At 36.0% G+C, this 25,393-nt stretch overlaps 1 protein-coding gene across 50 annotated transcripts in view; it reads left to right on the top strand.

Annotated features, from left to right (window-relative positions):
• LOC106871531 (guanine nucleotide exchange factor DBS) overlaps positions 1-25,393 on the top strand; it is a 179,665-nt gene that overhangs the window by 142,145 nt on the left and 12,127 nt on the right. For 16 of the 50 annotated variants that reach the window (XR_016244922.1, XR_016244920.1, XR_016244919.1 and 13 more), the window contains 12 exons: positions 2,333-2,399; positions 2,934-3,049; positions 3,370-3,439; positions 3,975-4,070; positions 5,221-5,313; positions 5,567-5,695; positions 6,293-6,496; positions 6,762-6,854; positions 8,196-8,274; positions 11,187-11,274; positions 16,971-17,175; positions 19,007-19,235. Coding sequence is in view for 31 of the 50 variants with exons in the window: in XM_089365632.1 (XP_089221758.1) it covers positions 2,333-2,399; positions 2,934-3,049; positions 3,370-3,439; positions 3,975-4,070; positions 5,221-5,313; positions 5,567-5,695; positions 6,293-6,496; positions 6,762-6,854; positions 8,196-8,274; positions 11,187-11,274; positions 16,971-17,175; positions 19,007-19,235 (1,469 nt within the window). In the remaining 19 variants the exon portion in view is untranslated. Of the gene's footprint in view, positions 1-103; positions 197-2,332; positions 2,400-2,933; positions 3,050-3,369; positions 3,440-3,974; positions 4,071-5,220; positions 5,314-5,566; positions 5,696-6,292; positions 6,497-6,761; positions 6,855-8,195; positions 8,275-11,186; positions 11,275-16,952; positions 17,176-19,006; positions 19,236-25,393 lie in introns of all 50 variants that reach the window. The other 34 variants (XR_016244908.1, XR_016244907.1, XR_016244905.1 and 31 more) reach the window with 5 other exon arrangements.

Raw genomic sequence — 25,393 nt, 5'->3', positions numbered from 1 at the left:
TTTTACTATTTTTAAAAATTTTATTTCATTTCATTTTATTATTTTTTTTATTTCTCTTTCGTTTGCCATTTATATTTTCATTCCAACTGTTTCCATACAATAGAAGACATTCGGCTATAGAGCCTTGTGAATCCAGGCTGCTACATGACAGTCTTCTCTCTCATAAACCCAAATGCTGTTTCATGACAGACTACATGTAGGTTCACAGTTTTGTCGTCCATTCCACTAAATACTAACATCACTACCACCATCACCACCGCTGCTGTAATCACTAACCTCTCACCTTTCACTGACCCTCTTTCTCTTTTGCCAATGTGCTTTCAGTTCCCTTTGTAAATATTGACCCCTTCAAATTTCCCTTTAAATCTCATCTGCTGTCATTGTTATTGATCCCCAACTCAGCTCTAATCAATCTGATCCGGGCCCTGTGAGAACTGCAGTGGAGTTAGGCCAGTATTTCAGTCCAGGGCTTGGAGAGCTGACAAGGGTCCATATCTGTATGCCAGGTCCCTCGCTTAAAGGAACCTCACAGACTCCTTCAATTTTGAAAGGAATCCCTCTCCTGGTACCCCAGAATAGTTTGGTTCCACATGGCCAAACTTCTCTCAGTGGTGCTGAGAAACACCCATGACCAGGTCTACATTATTCAGAATGTCCTTTTTAAGATGATGAGATTTGAGGCTTATTTGGCTGCTATTTCTACAAAGTCAATCAACCATTTAAAGACTTTCTCTTTGACTCATTTCCTTTCCAGTTTTCCTGTATGGCAATCCCTCCTTTCATATTAACCCCTAATACCTCCATACTACGTATACTTCTACTGATCTTCACACCCTGCTACTTATCTACCTTCATATATGTGTGTGTGTGTGTGTATATATATATATATATATATATATATATATATATAATATGTACATATGTGTGTGTGCGTGTGCATGTGTGTATATATATGCATATACATATGTATACATATATATATATGTATATGTGTATGTGTGTATGTATATATACACACATAAACACTCACTTCAAGCCATATCTATTAGCTATCTCTGATCTCCTTTCCACTTATATATGTATGTGTGTGTGTGTGTATACATACACACACACACACACACACACACACACATACCCACCCTCATTTCACCTCATGTCTACTCTCACCCCACTCACCAATATTTTCATGCCTTCTTTACTCACACGTCCTGAATGTTTCTCGTCACAATACATCTTATGTCTGTCCGTTTGTCCAAGTGTACAGAATGGTCAACTGTTGTTCTGTTGTGGCTTAGCTAGGAACAAGAGTCCAGAGCCCATCACCTCTGAAGACTCTCCAAAGCATGAACTAAATAAGCAAGCATGTATGTCTGTGTGCCTGCAGTTTACATTTCACCAATGTGTATATATATATGCATGTATGTGTATTAATTCACTTGAAGGTTGCACTTGCTGCAGTTGTGGTAAAGTGCACTTGCTGCATATGTACCATGCATGTCTGTATAATCAACTAATGTGCATCTATATATATTTCATGTGTTTACATAACTAACTGTCTCTGCGTGTGTTTCACACTTGCCTACATAACTAACTTTACTGTCTATATATATTTCACACATATCTACACAATTGACTAAACTATTTGCATATATTTCACATTCATCTACATAACTATACTATACTATGCTGACTATATATATATATTTCACACATGCATACAAAACCAACTCTGTAGTGTACATATATTTCATACATATCTGCATAACCTGTATTCTCTCGACATATATTTCACACCTATCTACATAGCTACACTAAACTATCTCTGCATATATTTCACACCTATCTACATAGCTACACTAAGCTATCTCTACATATATTTCACACCTATCTACATAAAGGTAAAAACCTCCTTCAGTCATCAATGACCATGGGATTGTACCTAGAAAGTTCCTCTCCAAGGCACAAGTCTAAGCAAGCTTGTTTATGGAAGACCAGCAGTCAGCCATGCATATCAGCCTCTCCTTTCCACACCACTGATGTTATCCAAGGGAAAGGCAAAGGGGCCGATACAGCTTGGCACTAGTGACGTCGCAACTCATTTCTACAACTGAGTGAACTGGAGCAACGTGAAATAAAGTGTCTTGCTCAAGAACACAACACAGCTACACAACATACTTATCTACATAGCTACACTAAACTATCTCCACATATATTTCACACATGTCCACATAGCTACACTATTCACTCTGCATATATTTCACATCAATCTACATAGCTACACTATACTACCTCTGCATATATTTCACACCTGTCTCCACATCTTATATTCCAGGCATGTCTACAGGGAATTGGTTGAAACAGAGAAGACATATGTGTCTGAGTTATATGATATATTGTGGGTAAGTAAACTCTGCCTGAGTCATACCTTGACATATTCCTGCTCTCTGTTGGTTAAAAAGCACCTGTTACGGTGCTGTGCAAAAAGTGCCTATGCCACACAAAAAGCATCGGTGCTGGTGCCATGTAAAAAAACACTCAGTCCACTCTGTAAAGTGGTTGGCACTAGGAAGGGCATCTAGCTGTAGAAAACCATGCCAAATCAGGCTGGAATCTGGTGCAGCCTTCCTGCATGCCAGCCTCGGTCAAACTGACCAACCCATGCTAGCATGGACAGCAGACATTAAATGATGATGGTGATGATTATTATTATTCGTCTTGTCATCCTGAGTTCAAATTCCGCCAAGGTCGACTTTACTGTTCATCCTTTTGATGGAGGTGGCGGGGGTTGATGAAATAAGTACCAGTTAAATACTGAGGTCGATGTAATCAACTTACCCCCCCCCCCAACTTTCTGGGTTTGTGCCCAAGCTTGAAACTACTATTTGTTTTTTTTACATTGTTTTTATCATCTTTTCTTTTTTTCTTTTCTCCAGGGTTATTACTATGAAATGGACAACAAAGCCCTGCAGCACCTCCTCCCTCCAGTATTAAGAAATAATAGAGACACACTGTTTGGTAACCTTAGAGAAATATATGCCTTCCATCATAAGTGAGTTTTCTTTCTCTTTTTATTTTTTCCCTTTTTATTTTCTTTCATTTTATTCTCTCTGTTCATTTCCTCATATTTCTTTCTGTCGAAGAGCATAGGCTCGAAACGTAAAGACTTCCTCACTTTCCTGAGCATCAAACTAATACACCTGCTTGTTGTTCATACACCTGTCTTCGTCTTTTGTTTTTCTGTAAATTTCAAATATATATATATATATATATATATATATACAGACATGTATATAATGGACAGTGATTCTATAAGATATATATCATGTTGTATGATTGATCTCAATACATTTTTGTTCTGTTTTGTTTCAGTGTATTTCTTGATGATCTACAAAGTTGTAGGGACACACCAGCCAAAGTCGGTCTTTGCTTTGTAAATAGGGTAAGCTGATTGATTAATTGATTGATTGATTGATTGATTGATTAGAGGCTTGAGTGATGATTAGTTGATTGTTGATTTAATCGCTTGAACATAAGCAATGTGGGTAAGTGGGGATGGAAGATTATGGTGCGGGGGTATTTCTGGATGATTGGGTGTATGGATAGCTGTATGGCTGAATGGGTATATGAATAGGTGAATGGGTGGGGGGCTGACTGGAGGGTGATTTAGCTAATTGGTTAATTGGCTATTCAGTTGATTTGGCTGGCCAATTGATTTACTGGCTCGTTTGGTTGATTGATTGGCTGATTGGCTACTTGGTTAATTGCTTAATTGCTTATGTGTCTTTATATGTATGTCTATATCTTTATATACAACCCATTTAAACACACATATTTACATATTCACACACACACACACACACACGCACAAAAAAAAAACCACAGTCTCTACCACAAACCATTAACATATTGTTATTAATATTTTAAATTGTAAACTAATCCCTTCATTTGGTGTTGTTCTTTCTTGTTTATTCCAGAGTGAGGAATTTCAAATGTATAGCATCTACTGCCAAAACAAACCAAGATCAGAGAATCTAATTGATGAAATTGGAGATCACCATCCATATTTCAAAGTACTCACCATTATTTCCATTTATCATTTATGCCAACAACTTTGGTTTCTCCCAACCTTCTTACATTCAGTATTAATTATTTAATTTACATATGTGGTTGTGTGGTAAGGAACTTGATTCCCAACCACATGGTTCTGGGTTCAGTCTCACTGCATGGCAGCTTGAACGAGTATCTTCTACTGTAGCCTCAGGCTGACCAAAGCTTTGTGAGTGGATTTGGTTGAGAGAAAATGGAAGAAGCCCATCATATATGTGTATGTGTGAGTGTGTGTCTGTGTTTGTCCCCCACCACTGCTTGACAATTGGTGTTGGTGTATTTATGTCCTCATAACTTAGCAGTTCACTGAAAGAGACTCATAAAATAAGTATCAGGCTTAAAAATAAAAAGTACTGGGATCAGTTCATTCAACTATAATTCTTCAAGGCAATGCCCCAGCATGGCCACAGTCTAATGACTGAAACAAGTAAAAGAATGTTTAAAAAAAGTAGAAGACTATACAGTGGACTCTCTTGTTGAAGACATCAGATGAAGGCCCCGCAGTTTCTTGCTGGAACACTCTGTGCAAATGATTTACGTGTAGTAGTTAAATGCCTCTGCTGTACACTGGCTCACTCCTTTCATCAGATCGACGTTGCCTGTAACGGGTGCACAGTGCACCACACGTCAACATGATTACATTGCAGCGTGAGGTGAAGTGTTTCGCTCAAGAATACAACTCACTGCTCAGCCTGGGAATTGAAACCATGATCTTGCAATCATGCGTGCAACACCTTAACCACTAGACCATGCATATCATTATCATAATCATCAGTTAATGTTCATTTTCCATGCTGTCATGGGTTGGACACTTTGATAAGGAGTTGGCAAGGCTGGAGAGCTGTACCAGGTTCCAGTTTGCCTGTTTTGGTATGGTGTCTACAATTGGATACCCTTCCTAACACCAACCACTCTATAGAGTGTACAGGGTGCTTTACATGGCACCAATGCCAGTGCTTTGTACTTGGTACCAGCGCCAACAGGGTCACTGAGTAACAAGTGTAAATTTGTGTGTGTGCGTTTTAGTGTCTCATCTTACTAAATAAAGGTAATCACCTAATCCCTTAATTAGGCTTACTCTCCAAGAAACCAAAAACCTTCTCTTTCTTGCAGGAATGTCAAAGACGTCTTGGCCATAAATTACCACTAGGTGCCTACTTGTTGAAGCCAGTCCAACGTATTACAAAATATCATCTGCTTCTGAAGGTCAGTTTGATATAGTTTAATTAACTTCAATTAATTAAGCCTTTTTTTGCCTTTTTTTAATTTTCTACTGCACTGATTAGTAACTGTTGCAATTGCAACCCTACTATGATACCCATGCAGTTTCTTCAGGGTCTTTGATTTTACTTTTGTTTGGAGTAATCCCTTACTATTTACAAATATATCTATGTATATATGCATGTATGTGTATATATATGTGTGTATATATTGTTTCTTCATTTATCTCTTTCTTCAGGAAATGTTGAAATATGCAGAGAACGATCCGTCATGCAATGGGTTACTTCAAGATGCTCTGGACACAATTTTAGGAGTTTTAAAATATGTTAATGATATCATGCATCAAGTTTCAATTGTTAATTTTGATGTGAGTTTTATTTAAACCTTCCTCAATTTTGCTCTTGTTTCTTTTCCATTTTTTTCCTCCTTTTCATTTATTTATGTGTGTCCCTGTTTTAAAATAGGTATATTATTGTATACTCTCTCCCCGTGTGCCATGAGAGATAATGTGAGCAGTGTCCAGCTGTAAAACACTGCTTCAAAAAGTCAAAATTGATGAGAATAGTTAAGGATGGAATGAAATGGAATGGTAACCCCCACTTTAACTGAGGAAATGGCCTTAAAATTGTTGTTGTTTCTGAAGGTTGTGAACCCTTTAGCATTTAAACTGGCCGTATCTGTCCTAAATAGTTCATGGATAGTTGGTACAAATACTGTCAGGCATTTTATACAATACTCTAACAACTTTGTCAATTCATTCTCTTAGTTAATTTATATTGACCCCTAGTATTTTACTGGTACTTAATTTTATCAGTCTTAGAAGGGTAAAAAGTAAAACTCAACCTGGGTGAGATTTGAACTCAGAACATACATGTTCTTTGTCCAACACTCAACCAGTTCAGCCATTGAGCCATCCATCCACCCACCTGTTGAATATTAATTAATTCATTTACTCTCAATTCAGGGAAATATTGGAGATCTTGGTAAACTACTGATGCAGGGTAGTTTTCAAGTGTGGACAGAACACAAGAACAAAATCCGAGATTTCAGGTTCAAACCAATGGCACGACATATATTTCTTTATGAAAAGGCAGTGCTTCTGTGTAAAAGGAAGGATGATAACCAAAGTTCTTCAAACGCTGTATATATTTTCAAGAACATGCTAAAGGTAGGTCTTTTTTCTTGTCTAGCCCCTAACCTGACCCCCAACCATTACCACTCACATTAACAGCCATGTCTCTTTGATTTTGGCTGCTGTCGTTATTGTTGATGTCATTTTCTAACGAATACTTTTGTCACATTTCACTGTATTTTCCAATTCTTTCTCCTTGTCCTTTATGTAAATCCCTGCATAAATTGTTTTCTGTCCTTGTGATTTCCCCCTTGTCAATACCTTTATGGCTAATAAAAGAAATTATTATTATTATTTGTAGATGTCTCTTGTGGGATTAACAGAAAGTGTAAAAGGGGACAAGAAAAAATTTGAACTCTGGTTACGAGGCAGGGAAGAGGTTTATATCATTCAGGTGAGTCCCTTACACATTCTACTCCATATTCTACTCAAAACGTTGTCAGAATCTTTCCCAAGCATCTTTGGTGGGACACATCTAGCTTTCTCTTGATTTTCATTGTACTCTTCCATGTCTCACTGGCAGAGAGAACTGTTTGTAGAATAATGCTATTATGAGTATAAAAGCAGATCTTTGTGTGTAAACCAATGGTGCCGGAGAACCAGATGGTGCACCTCTTTTGGAATAAATACATCCACGTCTTTGCCAATTCCATGGTTGATATTACCCTCAATATTGCCATTGTTAATGACGGTGTTACCCAGGTGAAGCTGTCAACTCTCACAATACTTCACTGATTGGTCTTTTGGATTGTTGTTCTATGATAATCATCATTTGTAATGTCATCAGAAAAGTCCAGGTCTTTCAGTTTAGTCTAATTATGTTTTATTTGAGGTATAAATAGATAATAAATAGATATAAATAGATATATCAGCATGTGGAAACTTCCAGCACAACATTCTGTTGAGCATTTTCATGGTTTTGTACCAGAAAATAAACAAAAGACTATCATATGTTTAAGACTGTTGCTGGGCGTTTTTAAGTCTTGTTGTCCTTGGGAACTCCTGTCTGCTGATGACCGAGTTCTCATAGCTGATGACACTGAAAACAAATGCCGTAGTCAGAAAGCAAATCTAGCACCGAGTGGCCTCAAAATAAACCTAGCAAAAATTAAAGTTTTAGTCGGCAGAAAGAAGATCGATTCTTCTGCCATCAAAGAAATGGCTGTGCTTAATATCTAGAAAGGGAGTTGGTAGGAATTCTGTATAGTGGTGTAAACTGTAGACACACAGGAGGGGTCGACCGGTTCACAGCCAGGTAAACTGTGAAATTAGCTTCATGGGTGACAGGTGCACAAAAGTAGTTCACAATTAAAGTACATGTCAAATGAATTCATTCAAATACTTGGGGGAGGTTTCTTAGGAAGAATTGAAAGTTTTTTTTTTGTTACCATGGTAACCCAATTAGCAATAGCTGTAGGGGTGGGTGTGCTGCAATTATATTAACAATCAGAGTAAGAATAAGGTTAGAACAGGTCGGGGAATTATTGCCTCTTCAGGTAACGAAGGTCTCCTTTCTCAGAGTGAAGGGTAGAATGTATGATGCCTGCGTATATATATATATATATATATATATATAATATGTGTATATATACTGATACATATATATAATGTATATGTATGTATATATATGCACACATGCATACACATATATATGCACCCATACATACATGTGTGCATTTGTGTATGTGTATATGTATATATATAAATATGTTCTGTTTGTGTTTATTATTTGCAGGCTCCAAGTATAGAGGTGAAAGACATTTGGGTTAAAGAAATAAAAACTGTTCTCCTTAATCAGTTTGATCAACTAAGAGGTAAGTACTGGTTCACCGTGCAACGAAATATTCAGTGGTAGTGGTCACTTTTGGATTTTCCTGCGGCTTTTTTCTTTGCAAACTCAAAGCACAAACATTGAAGATAATTCATAAGACGTTTCCACTTTAAAAGATTTTTATGGAAGTTCTCTGCGGAAACAATGGATGGATGGATGGATGGATGGACGGACGGACAGATGGAAGGGAGAGATGGGTGAATGGACAAATGCATGGAGAGAGAAGAACATAGATAGATAAAGAGATAGAAGTGTAAATATAAATATATATATATATATATGACGAATCGTTGGAAAGGAGAGACACGAAAAAGAAAGAGAGATCTTTTGTTTGGAAAAGAAAATATTTCCGTGTTCAGTGAATCATACAGGACAATTCTGTCCAACTCTTACCAATATGGAAGACTATGTTATGAGTGGAGGGGGCAATGTAAAGGGTGGGGGTGACAAGGGTGTTGATGATTGAGACAGTGATGATAACAATGATGATGATGATGATGCGGATGATGTCAGCGACTGCGTGGTGATGGAAGTGACGACGATGACAATGATGGTAGTGATGACGATAACATAATGACAGTGATCATAACAAGGGCAATGATGATGATGATGATGATGATGAAAAGGTGCAATGATGACAATAAGGATGATATGGTGATGATAATGTTTATTGTAATGGTGGAATAATAATAATACGATGATGATGATGGTGGTGGTGGTGGTGGTGGGGTGTTGTGTTGACAATCATACAGATTTGATGATAAAGATGAAGATGATGGTGACAACAAGATGAAGATGATAATGGGGTGTAATGACGATGACAACAGTAATGATGATGGTAAGGATGGTAACATGATGATGATGATGATGATGATTATTATTATTATTATTATGAAGGTTAATGACAATAACGATGATGATGATGAAATAATATGATGATTATGACAGTGATGATAGTGCTGCTGATGGGTCGTTATGGCAATGTTGATGATGATGATGATGATGACAGTGATAACCATGATAATGATTGTGATGAGGCTATGATGATGATGATGATGATGAAACAGAATAGTGACCATGACAGTAATTATGTTGATAATGATGATGATGATTCTGGTTTGTCACTACCCCCAATAATAAGGTTGTCACAAAGTCACAAATCTAGAATGGGGATGATGATGGTCACAGCCAATAACCTCCCAGTATTCAACTGGTACCGACCTTGAAATGATGAGAGGCAAGTTTTACCTCAGTGGGATTGAACCCAGAATGTAGGCGACTAACTAAATACCACCAGGCATTTTGTCCAACATTTTAACAATTCTGCTAATCCACTAGTACTAATATTAATAACAACAACAACAGCAACATCTAACATTATTATTATTATTGTTGTTGTTGTTGTTGCTATTATTATTTGGTAATGTGTGGATTGGTAGAATTATTGGAATGTCAAACAAAATGTCTGGCAGTATCTGTTCTGGTTCTTTACATTCCGAGTTCAAACTCTGCCAAGGTCAACTTGCCCTTACATCCTTTAAGGGCCAACAAAATAAGTACCAGTTATGTACTGGGGGGTTGATGGCACTGGCTAACACCCTCCCCACTCAAGACTGCTGGCCTTGTGCCTAAATTGGAAACTTATTATTATTATTATTATTATTATTATTATTATTATTATTATTATTATTATTATTATAAATATTTTCATTACAATGTCACAAAACGTAAATAAAAATGTCTTAATGTGAACATTATTATCTTCAATGTGAAAAGAGTTCCAAACCGTCAACATTCATTCTTCTGTAGTTTTTGTTTGTACCTGGCACTCATATTTCCCCAGTCAATGTACCCTGTCAATATACATACACTCTGCTGATATATACACCCTGCTATAATATGTACCCTGCTGATATGTGCCCTGCTGTTTCTATTTAGCCCCAACCAACCCCTATCCACATACATGGTTAGTATTAAGGATTCCTTCGTTCGTCACATGATCCCTTGGCCATGATGCATGAAGGCAGTTGACTCCCCTCGATCCGTTTCAAGTAATGATGCTGGCCCCTAGGGATAAGAATTAAGGACACCATCCAGTTGCAGGATATCAAAGTGAGAGAGTACAAGATACAGCGAAAGAGCAAGTCCACCGTTTGGAGGAGTCTGGGTGGAGAAGAAGAGGAGAGAAGTGGGGATACTGATGACGACGACGATGATGATGATGATGATGATGGCAATAATGATGATAAAGATGATACTGAGGAAGATAATAATGGTAACATTGATGGGGATGATGATAATGATGATGATGACAACAACAATGCCAATGGCAACGACGACAACGATGACGACGACAACGATGACGACGACAACGATGACGACGATGATGATGATGATGATTGTAACTCAGAACAAAGTGTATTTTTTTTCTAAAGTGAAAAACTGATTTGGTAAATTAATTGGTGTAAAAATGGATACCATTTTCTGGTGTCACAGAGTTTACAAAGAAGGAAAATTCTAAAGAATTTATCGCTAGAGTTGTTATTTTTTAGTATATTTCTAACAACATTGTTATCATCATTATTATCAGATGACTGAATCTACAACACAGCATTCTTCCCAGAATCTCAGAATCCTTCACTAGAATCTGCTCTACTCCACATTTGGTCAATGAATTTAGTGGCATTTGGAGGGGGATGGAGTAGAGAAAAAAAAATGGCAAAAAGAAAAGACAAGAATCAACAGTTCTCACCCTCCCCCCTCGTCTTACCCCCCACCCCTAACACCCTTATCCGTTTCCCAAATAAATAAATAAAAGACTGGCAGCCAGGAAGGGAAGATGTTCACGTCTTGAAGTGTTGTTGTTGCACTCATGTTGTTTTCCTCACTACACAGTTCACCGATTGAGTCATTGTCGCTATGGAAGTAGATCCCAAGAAGATTTGACCAGAATGGGGAGATTCTCAGAATCTATGGAGGGAAGGTAAGATTTTTTGGATTTGGTCAGAAATTATTTTTGGAACAAACTTCTTTCCTTGGCTCTCGCTTTTTGTTTTATTTTTGTTCTGTTTTTTTCTTTTTCTTATTTTGATTCCAAAAAATTTTGCTTTTTTTCGTTTTTCCTTTTGTTTCTTGTTTATTCCATCTTTGGTTTTCTTTTTTCTATTATTATTTATTTATTTCCATTCTGCCCCCTTCTTAAACACTCACTGGCTGGGGCGTTAAAGTCCTTGACTCCTGTCAACAGGGTTATAAGTTCAAAACCTAACGACAGTAACCATTAGCGACCATTGTGGTCATGTGACCTCCAATTAAGGGTGGGGTTAGATCTCTCTACTTCACTTTCAAAGACCTCTATGTGCCAGCCAAACTGCTAGAAATAGCAGCTAAATCGCTTGTAAACCACACTCTGCCCTGCTGAATAAAAGAAGGCTGCATTAGGCTATGTGGTCCTAGTTACACCTAAACAGACAGGATGGTCTCTGGTGGAATGTCTTTAAATCATAGGTTAGTGGGATCAAATTTAAACTGGGGCAAAACAATAACTACAACAATAACATGATGAAGAAAGAAAGAAAGAAGACATTCATGAAGGTTGTTCCTCTAAGGTCTCTCTTGTAGTCAGTTCTATTGTGTGTGTGTACGTGTGTGTGTGCGTGCGTGTGTGTGTGCGTGTGCGTGTGCTGTTCTTTGTTTCTTTCTTATGTGGTGGTCATATCTAAAATAACCATTTGTGGTCAGTGGTAATATCCCCATCTCTTGTTACACCTTCACAACCATCACCACCATCATCATAGTCATTATCATCATCACCATCATCATAATCATTATCTTAATCATCATCATCATTGCTATTACTCGTCATCATCATCCTCATCATCCTCTCCATTGTTACAGCCATCATAATCACCTTCGTTTTTACCCTGATCACCATTATCATCATCAACATCATCATCAATTTCTTTGCCGTTGTCATCATAATTATTGCTGTTATTAGCATCAATGTCATTGTCATCATCATTTTTATTATTATCATCACTGTTGTCATCATCATCATCATCATCGTCATCATTATTATCATCTACTTCATCTTCAACATCATCACCATCACCATCACAACCCTCCTCCTCCCCTACATCATTGTCATCATTGTTACTGTCATCACCATTGACTTCCTTATCTACATCAACTACATCACCATCATCATCACCACCATCACAACCATCATCATCAACACAAGAGATGGATGAACACCACCAGTACAAATTTTCTTTGATACTTCTGTTAATCCCAGTCAATCTGAGTAGGATTAGTTTTAATTTGTTGTGTAGAGAGTTAGGATTTGGATTAGGGGTAACAGGGAGTTGGTGAGAAATGAAATAAGGTGGGTAGGCAAGACTTTTCCTCTCTAATTATGTTGGTAATCTTATTTTTGTTGTTGTTTATATTATAGTTAATCGTTTTTTTTAGTTTCTTTTGTTTTACTTCTTTTTTTTTTCTGGAAGGAGATGTTTTGGATTTCAATTCCAATTCTTTTCATCGTATATATATATATATAAACACATATAGACACATACATTCATATATATCTACATATGTATGGATACATGCACACACACACACACAAAGATATATATTCTTTTATTTTTTTTCTTGTTTCAGTCATTTGAATATATATATATAATTTATTTAAAAGCAGCAAAAATATAACAAAAAACTCTGAGTAACAGCCTATTGTTGTATTTTTGCTGCTTTTAAATAAAGAATATTACTCTACCTCTGGTATTTGAGAACTCTTTTTTCCACTTTGTTTCACATTTGTGTGCTTACTCCAGTATATATATATATATATATATAAAATTATTATTATTAGATAATAAAAGGAATGGTTTATACCTGATAGCTTCCATCTTCCGTCTCTCATTAACCAAATGTATATAAATAGATATACATTTATATATTTATTATAATGTTTGTTTTTATGTTCAGTTATGATAAAAACAATTTTACGTTAATCTGTTGGGTTACTCTCTACTTTTGTTGAGTACACATTATTCTTAAAAAGAATATTTTTGACTGTAACTTCGAAGTTTTGACCAGTCACACAATGACTTAACTGGTCAAAACTTCAAAGTCACTGTCAATAATATCCTTGCTTGAGAATAATGTGTGTGTGTGCGCCTCTTATATATGTGCATGTGTAATATGTATATGTACACACACACACACACACCACAGTGGGCAGCACATATCTAGATATGTATGCCTGTGACTGTATGTGCATGTGTCTGTGTCTATACATATAGGTATGCACACACATGTACACTTTATATATACATATATATATAAATATGTATATATATACATACATACGCACATGTATGTATATATATATATATATATATATATATACACGCACACACAATTTTATTTTAATCCTAAATTAATCCTTTAATTAATCTCATGCCAAAATACATTCCTTCCCCGCCGCCACCAGTTAACGACTTTCATCTACCTGATCAGACCTGGCTAACCTCAAGCACCACCAGTCGCACTGTTGCATTCCTACTGCTGCTGCTGCTGCTACTTCTTGCAACACAATAATCTCCCTTCTTTGTTTTCTTTTCCATTTTTTTTGTTTTTATTTATCTCTTTTGTTTATTTTATTTCTTTTAATTGACATTTTTTTCTGCTGTAGCATTGTTATAATCCCTGTGTATTATAACAACAACAACAACAACTACTACTACTACTACTACTACTACTACTACTACTACTACTACTACTACTACTACTAGTTGCAGTTGCTCTGCTGATCATTGCTATTATTGATGTGCTTTGTATTTTTTTTTATTGTAGTTGTTGCTATTATTATTGTTATTGTTTCATATTTTTGTTGATATATTTTAACTATCATGGTTGGTTATTTATATAACAATAATAATAATAATAACAATAATTATTATTATTATCATTATTATTATTGTGTGTATTAATATCATTATTATTTTTAAAGTGTATCTTGCCACTTGACCTGGTAATGGGGGTCTTAATCAAGCGAGGGTACCCCTGCCCCCCCCCCTTACACACACACACACGCACACTATTTTTAATTGCTGATGGGAGAAATGATTATTTTCTAATGATAAAACAAAAACCGATAATAAAAACACAAAAAGAAGTATTAAAAAACAATTCAATGCTAACTTTATCACTCTTACATCCAGACATACACACACACACTTATACACACACAGACACACACATATATATATATATATATATATATATATATATATATATATATATATACACATGTGTACATACTGGCATATACATATATATAGGTAAATGTTCAGGTAGACACACTCACAGGGACATATATACACAAGCACAGCATGTATATAATGCATACAACATACAGGCACGTACCTGCATATTATACACTGGTAAGTATGCTTATACATTCACACACATGCACATACACTCACACACACACAACCACTAACATTCACTCACACACGTGCATTAATATGTACATAGATACATATAGTATGCTCACTCGCATATACACATGTACACACATATAAAAACTCATAAATTCTCCGATATTATGACACAAATATACACACATATCTGGTAACAAAATTACATATATATACATATACACGCATACATTCCTACATATATATATATATATATTTACTGACATGCAGTAACATATATTAATGTGTAACTATAGACTTATACAGACACAGTATATATACATATATATCAAATACATAAATATATACACACATATATGCATATAGTCATGCAATTAAATACATCTGGACATAAATATACCTATGCTAAAACATAAGTGTATACATATATACATTCCATTAAATACACACATCTATACATATATACATATCTAGATACATTTATAGTATATGATATATATATATAAATGTATTACAGACATGCACACACATATATATACCTACACCAATACACAATTAAATGTATACCTACACATGTACATACACAAGCACATTATTCATTACACACACACCTGTATACAAATACTAGCATACAAATGTCTATGCAGACACACACATAATTAAATATATCCATACATGTATGCATACACCGAAATACTTATACCGGCAGGCAGTTAAATACATAGAGACACTAACAAAAAGCGTTGGATTTTGGCAAGTCTTGTTTTTCTTTTTCTTCCATTATCACTTTTCATTATTATCATTATCGTTTTCTGTGATTGTGTATATATGTATTATAACTCAAAACATGAATATAATGTTACATATATATACTGTTATTAGTATTTCTGTGTATAATGCATATACATGTAGATATGTGTGTATTTATATATATATATATATATATATATATGATATATAATATATATTTATACACATGCAGACACATACATGCATGCACGTAATCACATATAATGTGTCTCTACATATATGCATGTGTATATATATGTATGTATATACGCATACACAGTCATTATGTATGTGTGTGTGTGAGAGAGAGAGATGAACATTTTTACATCCATCTGTGTACAAGTCGTCTACAGAAGTAAGTCCTTCATTTCAGCAGAGCTAAGATTGCTGAACAAAAGCCACATCTGATTTCATCATCATCATCATCATCATTACTTTCTTCACTACTACCACTACCACCACCATCGTCGTCGTCATCACTAGCATTACAGCTGCTGTTGCCTCCACCACCATCATCATCACCATTACTATTATCATCAGTTTCACAGTTACAATCATCGCCATTATTATAATCATTATCTACATTGTTGTCACCATCATCACCATCATCATCATCTATACTATATTTGTACTACATTATTACACATTCAACTATTCCAAACATTTATCTGATATTACCACCATCACTACCATCATCACCACTACCACCATCATCATCGTCTTCCTCAGTATCATCTCCAAAAAACAACACAGCACCCATGACTTTCGGAAGCATTTTTCCACGCCCAGAATTGCTGAAGCATGGAATAAACCACCCACACCAGTGGTCAGCTGTCAGGACCCAACATCCTTCAAGACTTCCATGCTTCCTGACATTTGCCATCAGCACACCTGATGTCACCCCACTCATCTTTCTTTAAACGACCCCTTCACTGCTCACTTCTTATTCATGCACTTTTGGCTATGCTTTTCTGATTGAGTTGTCATGCACCTGAACCCTGCAGACAACAAGTTCGTTTTTTGTTTTTTTATAAAATTTGCATTTTAGAAACTACAAAGTTACAAAAATGCAGTTTTTTTACAACTTTTTGCAAAACTTTACCTTTCATAAAATGCAAATATACAAAAATGTGATTTTACAAAATGTTGTTTTCTATTAAATACAATTGTAAGACAAATATAATTTTTAATAAACACAATTTTTATAAAAATATATTTTTTACAAGATACAAATTTACAGAAATGCAAGTTTTACAAAATGCAGTTTTTACAATATTTACAAAATGACATTTTTTTTTTTTACAGAAATATAAATTTAGTAAATCTGTAAATATATGTGATCTGCACCCCTCTTTCCCCTCCCTACCTTAAGAAAAAAAAAAAAGGACTGAATTATTCGTGACTTTTCTCTTTTTCTCATGATCAGAGCCCGTTTCAATTTCAGTAGCGGCGACAGCTGGCATACGCGGTCAATGAGCCATTCTACTGGTAGTGCCCCTACAGTCCCTGTTGGTTTAGAAATGAATTCCCCGCTAGAATCTCCTCCTGGAGATGGGATCATAGATGAAGGCTGGTCCAGCGGAGAATTCTCCAACAGCGATGAAGATATTGATGCAATCCAACACCACCGCAACTTTGACCGAATAGAGGTAAGTTCCTTTCTTTTAATAACTTTCTCCTGTGTCAGTTGACACCTCTCTAGCTTGCAGTGTCTTCTTCCAATCTATCATCATCATCATTTTAATTTCTATGTTCTGTACTGATATATACAGGATGGTTTGCCAGTATCTGATGGATATTGCAGTGTCTTCTTTGGCATGGTTTCTACAGCTGGTTGCTCTTCTTAATATCAACTACTCTAAATTGTGTACTGGGTGTTTTTTTATGTGGCACCAGCACTGGTGAGGTCACCATACAGCTTACAAAGCTACAAAACCCTGGTTTAGAAATCTAGAAACGAAACATCTCTGTTTTTTACACACCTTATTGCAGTGAAATTACTCTGCTGGAAGCAGAAATTAAAACAGGTTATTGCTATGATTGGGCTTCTCTTGTTTGTCCAATCTACTTATGTGTAACTGTGACCATTTATTCAGACAGTGTATTCCATACCAGTCATCTAATGGTGTCTGGTCTTTTTGCTTTTGAAATTCATAATGTGATTTCAAGGAAAATTGACTGCTATTTCTAGAGGACTGGATGACTATATAGAGGCTCGTGGTTGTGGCCATGGTTGTGATTCGAAGGGAGGAGGGAGATATTGTTGAAACCAATGTTTCTTTGCATCTAGATGGAGACTTAATCACTCAGCTGTGAAGTGAACCTGGCTTCAATTCCTAGCACAGGAAGGCACCCACTAAATGGTCTAATGAGGGAGCTTCGATATAGTCAACCGATCTGCTAGAAATAGGAACTAAATCTTCTTAAATTTACACTCTACCATCTTTAACAAAAAAAGAAGTGGAAGATATATTTGACAATGTAGTCTTAGATACTGAAGAAAAGAATGGAATGTCTGATCATCATAGATCTACTCAATAAGATCTGATCTAAGGCTCAACTACAATCACAACACCACCAGGTAAAACAAATCCTTCTCACCCGTAACGATTCTGATCCAATGTAAGGGGAATAACTCCAATTTCCTCACGTCTTCATAAAACTTCACCATTTCGTTATAATATTTCTTTTCAAATACACTGCCTTTGTTTCTTTACTTTTTCTTTCTCTTTTTCTTTTTAAAATAATGAAGAATGTAGTAAAATAACTTTGTCATTATTAAGCATTTGTTTGGAACATAAATCAACATGAAATTTTGATGGAAGGTTTTTACGTATGGACGAGGAGGGCCGATCTCTAACTGCGGAGGGAACCTGTGGAAGAGGTAGACCCAAGAAGTCATGGGATGAGATGGTGAAGCATGATCTTCGAATGTTGGGCCTCACAGAGGCGATGACAAGTGATCAAGACCTTTGGCGATTTGCTGTGCTTGAGAAGACTCATCAAGCTAAGTGAAACAGTAGTTGTGGCCCGTGGAGTGGTTGGCATTATGAAGGGCATCCAGCCGTAGAAACCATGCCAAGCCAGACTGGAGCCTGGTGCAGCTTTCTGACTTACCAGACCCAGTCAAACTGTGTAACCCATGCCAGCATGGAAAGTGGATGTTAAATGATGATGATGATGCTTTCTGATAATTATTCCATATATTTTGTTTTTGGATTTGGTTTGCAAGATTCTTTATGTGAGTTCGTGTATATATTCCATATAAATATCAAATTATTAAAATGGAAAAATTATCAGAAAAGCCTTTTCTATTCATCTTTTCAAATTTATAATACTATACCAAGGATGTTCTGCTTCCTATTCTACTATATGTATGTATGTACGTATGTATATACGTATGTATGTGTATATACATGCACACACTCACACATACACACATTGCCTTAATTCTTCATTGTCTCCATTTTCTATTTGCAGCCCTCCTTTTTACAACGGTTCTCTGTCCTTGCTGATTATATACCTGTAGATAGTTCGGAATTAACTTTACAAGAAAATGATGTAGTTGAGATACTGCGCATCGGAGCAAAAGGCTGGTGGCTAGCAAGACATTTGGGTAGTTCTGACGAAGGATGGGTCCCGTCGACATACCTGGAGCCTGTTATTAAACGCCAATCTCAGTCTACTAGTGCATCTTCATCAAGCATAGGTGAGTTCTTCTACCATTCACTTTATCAACATTACCATTATTGTTGTTGTTGTCATTGTCATTGTTGTTGTCATCATTGTCGTTGTTGCTGTTAAGGTGGTCAAAAGTCAGAATTGGTAGAGCATTAGATAATAAAAAAGGAAAACATATGGCTTTTAGTGTTTTGTTTTGGCCCTTTATATTCTTGCTGAACACAGTTGTTCTACTCTTCATTCTTCCTGTGTTATTAAAATGGATACCAGTGATATACTGAGGTTCACTAATTTCACTGTGCTTTTCCCTCAAATCAGTGGCCATGATAGAAACCATTCGAATTTGTCCTTCATTCTTTTGGTGTATAGATAAATTAGATACCAGTCATGTACTAAGGTTCACTACTTCCTTCTCCAACCCTGTGGCCATTTTAGAATCGTTTGCACACTGGGCAAAATGCTTAGTGGCGTTTCATCTGTTTTTACGTTCTGAGTTCAAATTCTGCTGATGTCATCTTTGCCTTCTATCCTTTCAGAGTCAACATAATTAGTACCAGTTGAACACTGGGGGCCAATGTAATTGATTTAGCCCCTCCCTCGAAATTGCTGGCCTTGTGCCAAAACTTGAAACCATTATTATTAGTTTTGTTAGTGTGGTCAATGACAAAATCAGTAAAGCATCAGTAAAAATACCATAGTTTGTATAGTTGTGGTTCTTTAGTTTATGAATTCAAGCCCTGCTGGGATTCATTTTGCTGTTTTCACCCTTGTGAGATAAAAATGAATATCACCTACTGTCCCCTTTATAAACGTATGGTCTTGTGTCCCTGGAAGAAAACACCATTATAATTTTTATTAATTTTTTTTTTTACTGTTTAGCTCATAGTTAATTAGTGAATTTCTCATTAATTCTGGTTAATTGACAGTGTACACTAAAACTAGTCAGCAGTTCTCAAACATCAGATTGACATTGGTGATATTTGGACTTTTTATATTGTAAGGACCAATGTCCAGTAAGATAACCGTCTGTATGTTGTATAGTAGGGGTTAATTGACTGCCCTCACAAATGAGAATACTAAAAATGAACCTGACTGCCCTCAAAAATTAAGTAAAAAAAACCGGAAAAATAATCTAGAATCCTTGTCCGGTACTGGATTGATCCCAAAATCTAATCAGTTCATGTCAGTCATGAGGCCAAACATCCCTGAAAGTTTCATCTGAATCCATCCAGCAGTTCTTGAGATATCTTGCCCACGGTCAAACAAACAAACACGACTGAAAACAATACCTCTGCCTTAGTGAAGGCAGAGGTAATAACAATAATAATAATAATAATAATAATAATAATAATAATAATTTGTAATTTAGGCAAAGGTCAACAGGTTTCAGACTAATACTGCCAAGTGGTGCTTTAATACAGGTTGTGGGTCTCAGTGGGAAGGGAAATTAAAACAGAGTCTGTTAGTTTTAGTCAAGATATGATAATATGGAACTTTGGATTAGAGAAGAAGGTAACTGAAGAATGAGAAGAAGCAAAGAGCAAAAGAGTTTTGCTTGTGTCCTGCTCGCTGCAAGAATATTCTCCTTATGAAGTTCCTGGATGCGAACCATAAAGAATGCAGTGGTCAGTGTAAAGCGTATGTGGGCATGGATGGGGTGGCAGGGGGGTCCTGCATGACAGCAATGGGATGTATCAGTTTTTGGCAAACCACAATGGGTCATGTGATATCTAATTCCATCAAGATGTGTGGAGTGTCTTGGAAGAATTTCTTTAATCCCTCTCACCCACCCACCCACCCACCATTTGTTATGTCCGTGTGTTTGAATGAATTCTATAAAATCTCCCCTCCCCCACAACTTGTCCTTCCAAGCAATAATGAAATTACAAACATTTAATTGTTGTTGTTGTTGTTGTTGTTGTTGTAGTTGTTGCAGTAGTTATTGCAGCCATTGTTGTCTCTGATGTTGTTGTGGTAGTTCTAGCTTTTGTTCTTGCCTTGTTGTTGCTCCTTTTGCTACAAATGTCGATGATGATGATGCTGATGTTGTTGATGCTGCTGATGTTGTTTGTTGTTGTTGCTGGCCTGATTCATGCTCCTTTTGCTTTTCGTAAGTCTTCAAGCTACCGAAACATTTGGGCCTTGGAATTATCATGTCTGTGGAGTTTGTCCTGTCCTACCCTCCTTCAACATCATCAAATTCTTCCCTATTTTCTCAAACCCCTCATCATCATTTTCATTCAAAGAACCACAAGGTTCCACAGCAATATCCATGTATGTCTGGTCTAATTCTTGTCTGCCTGCATTTGTGTGAAGAATAATAATTTCTAAAAATGTTAATTCAGTCCTACAATACTGGAACACATTTGCTCATAGTTGCCCTTGGTCAGGATTAACATATTACTAAACAAGAACAACAACATGAGTGACATACCAGTGTGCCACTGAAGATAACTCGATCCACTGTGACACACTGATGTGCTGCTAGAGATATCTAGATGCACCATGGATTTTTTAAAATGTTATTTAAATCTTCAGAAAATCCGTGATTGAATGTCTTTTGCAGCACACAGATCATCATCAGACCTGCCACCACCACCACCACCACCAGTACCTCCACCACCAGTACCTCCACCACCACTGCCATCATCAATGTTATTGTCATCATCATCATCATCATCATCACTGCCAACATCATTGTCACCATCATCATTATTATCGTCATTATATTCCATGCTGGGTCATAATCAGCAGGGTTTGATCTTATTTAGAGTAACTGCTTTCGTGTATGTGTGTGAGGGTAGGGAGAGAGTGTAGATAGCTGTGTGCATGTGTGTGTGTGTGTGTGTGTACACATAACCTTTATGTATATATAGTGGTTGACCTATAAACAGATCTGTGTAGCTCTCTGAGTGAGTGTATACGCAGTGATGTGTGTGTTGTGAATGTTTTTTGGGGAGGTCTTTTGCATCATCATCAGCAGCAGCAGTACCAGCAGCATCTTTCTTACCCACCCTCTCTCCATGCTTGCATGAATTGGCCAATGTAATATTTTAATTAATTTATAATTGATTGCTCTTATGACATCGACTATACTGATACCCTCTTTATACATATACATATATATATATCATCATCATCCTCATCATCATCATCATGTTAGCTTTCTCTGCCAATGTAAGTTCTAGTAGAGTGGGTTCATGTGGTGGAAGCAGTACATTTATAAACATTATAGCATAAGCAATAGTCTCTGAAAGGGCAATTACTAGCAGCTCTGAAATTGCATGTCTTCTTATCCCACAGATTATAGGTGATGCATTATTAACTGTGTCAGGAAGAGTAATGTTAGCACAGTTGTTAGTCCTATATTAGAAGCAAGACTATTATTGTCATCTTTAGTAAGATGTAGTTGGTATGATTAGGATAATACATATACTTATTGTTATTACTGATACAGGTATCTTAATTATTATAACTGGTATTAGTAATACTCTTGCTGAGCACATGATTGCTTGTATTGCTAGCATTTATGTTGCCATCATTAATGGTAGTATTAGCCACATTATAGGTGTTGTTGAAGTTAATATTAATCATTACATTCAGATTTTCAAATACACACTGATAAAATAAGGAAAATGAGAAAATTAAGAACTTGAAAAATACTAATTATTGCAGTTTCATTTCTCATATTCTTTAAAATAGTTTGTATTTTTTTTATGATATAGTATATGAAGAGAATTATAGAATTTGAGGGATGGTTTGAGAAAACAAAGTAACAGTTGTTGTAAAAAATTGGTGGACAGGCATTGGATATGTAATAGTTTAATATTTGAAGGGTGGGGGTAGTTAAAAGATGGGAAAATATCATCATCATCACCATCATCATCATTATATTACATCCATGCTGCTATCCATTGGACAACTTGTCTTTTTATATTTTGTTTCCATGAACTGCAGCTCAAAACTGCAACTCAACCTGGTTTCCATGGTATACAAGTAACTGAGATTATGACATTCCCCCCTCCCTTCCCACTGAACGGGGCACAAGGTTAAGTTCCCACCTGTTTATTGCTGGAACTCACATCTAAGTTGACTGGAGCAATGTCAAGGGAAGTGTTTTTGCTCAAGAACACAACATTCTGCCCTGTCTGGGAATTGAAACCACAATCATATGATTGTGAGTGCAACACCCTAACCACTAGATGATACACCTACTAGACAGATTTTAGCAAGCAGAATTTTATAACTGATGCCCCTTTCTGTTACCAATCCCTTTTAAGGACTTCTTACAACATACAGAAACAAGATGGGTCTATAAGAAAATCATGACAGCCATTCTAAAAAGACATTATTATCATTTTTAAAGAGAATCAGGTTTGTAAAATATCTGTGCAAAATGTGCATAGGACATTGAGCAAAGATTTCCATATAAGTCAACTATTCCATCTTCAGAGAGGAAGAATTAAGGAATTTTCTTTAATAAAGGATATTAGTAGTTACCAGTTCCATCATTTATATAAGGTCAAGTCCCATATCACAGTTTTGTTTATTGGTTCTTTCATACTTTATGAATGTCATTTGAAGAACCAGTTGTTGTTCTGAGGAAAGGTAAGAGATAGGGTCAGTTAAATCATGAGCTGAAGGGAGAATCCATTGCTAAATGATGTTGAACAAAATGCCAAATTCGGAAACTTCAGGGCTTGTAAATATGTTGCTTTATGATCCATTTTCACTGACTCACACCAAACTATATCCCTCTCAATCCTCCTAGATATTTTTAGACAAAAATTTATGTTTGCATAATATATGTATACTTAAATAAGCCTCATCATTTTTCATGAATGCAATGCTAGTATGTATGTGTGTGTGTCTGTATGAGTCTACATATATATATATATATATGTGTGTGTGTGTGTGTGTTACTGCTAACCTTTTCTTTGTGAAAGTTTAATAAACATGTACTCTACCAAAATATATTCAGTAATTCTTCAGTTTAGCATTAAATTGTTTTTATTCTATATGGGTAGAAATATATAAAGAAGAAATTGAAAATGCACTTGGAGTCTTTTGGATGGTTTATTTTTAAAGGCTTAACTATTAATGTCATGTGACAAAATTTTTTGCACTGAAAATTAAGGTGGACATTGTTGAGTAAATATGTTTAGTGACAGTTCCAAACAATGAAGGCTCTTTAAATTTAATCTGCCAAGTGGTAGAGTGGACAGGAGTTGTTTGTATGTAGTCCACTGGCTGAATGGTTATGTTTTGTATGTATAAATTCATGCATTAATGTCATATGAGAAAAAGTCATGATTGTGCCTAAAGTTTAGGTTGTCAGCTGTGTAAATTCAATATGTGTGTATGTATGTATGTATGTATGTATGTATGTATATCTATATGTATATATATATATATATATATATATATATATATATATATATATATATATATATATATATATATACATACACACACGCACATACATGTGTGTGCGTGTTTTCACATTGCGTGATCGTTATAAATAAGCATCACAATTAGAATCTGATTAGAATCTGCTGTCTTTTGTGTCTTTTACTTATCTCAGTCATTAGACTATGGCCATGCTGGGGCACCGCCTGGATTAATTTTTAGTTGAATGAATCAATTTCAGTAGTTATTTTTTAAAGCCTGATACTTATTTTATTGGTCTTTGTTGCCAGAGCACTAAGTTACAGGGATGTAACCTCACCAACACTGGTTGTCAACTGGTGGGGGGTTGGATAAACACAAACACACACACCTATGTATATGTGTGTGTGTACAATGAGCTTTTTTTCAGTTTCCATCTACCAAATCCACTCACAAGGCTTTGGTTGGCTCAAGGCTGTAGTAGAAGATACTTGCCCAATGTGTCATACTATGGGACTGAACCCAGAACCATGTGGTTGAAAAGCAGAGTTCTTACCACACAGCCACACCTACATCTTGTTAATACTGTTAGTACATTTGGAAGAGAAATGAGAACGTAACTTTAGCATTACATTGGATCGTCTTTCATTTGTTGCCTACTAAAGTTTGTTCCCCTCAAACATGGAGTGTCCTGGATATAAAATACAGCATGCTTCTACACAGTTTCCATTTGCTGTAATTTCACTCACATAACATAAGTCAAGCCAAAGTTGCTGAAAACGACACTTTCTTGAGATG

This window comes from Octopus bimaculoides, chromosome 18 (genome assembly GCF_046866305.1).
Source record: "Octopus bimaculoides isolate indiv1 chromosome 18, ASM4686630v1, whole genome shotgun sequence".
Taxonomy (NCBI): Eukaryota; Metazoa; Mollusca; class Cephalopoda; order Octopoda; family Octopodidae; genus Octopus; species Octopus bimaculoides.
This window is presented reverse-complemented; position numbering and strand designations above follow the sequence as displayed.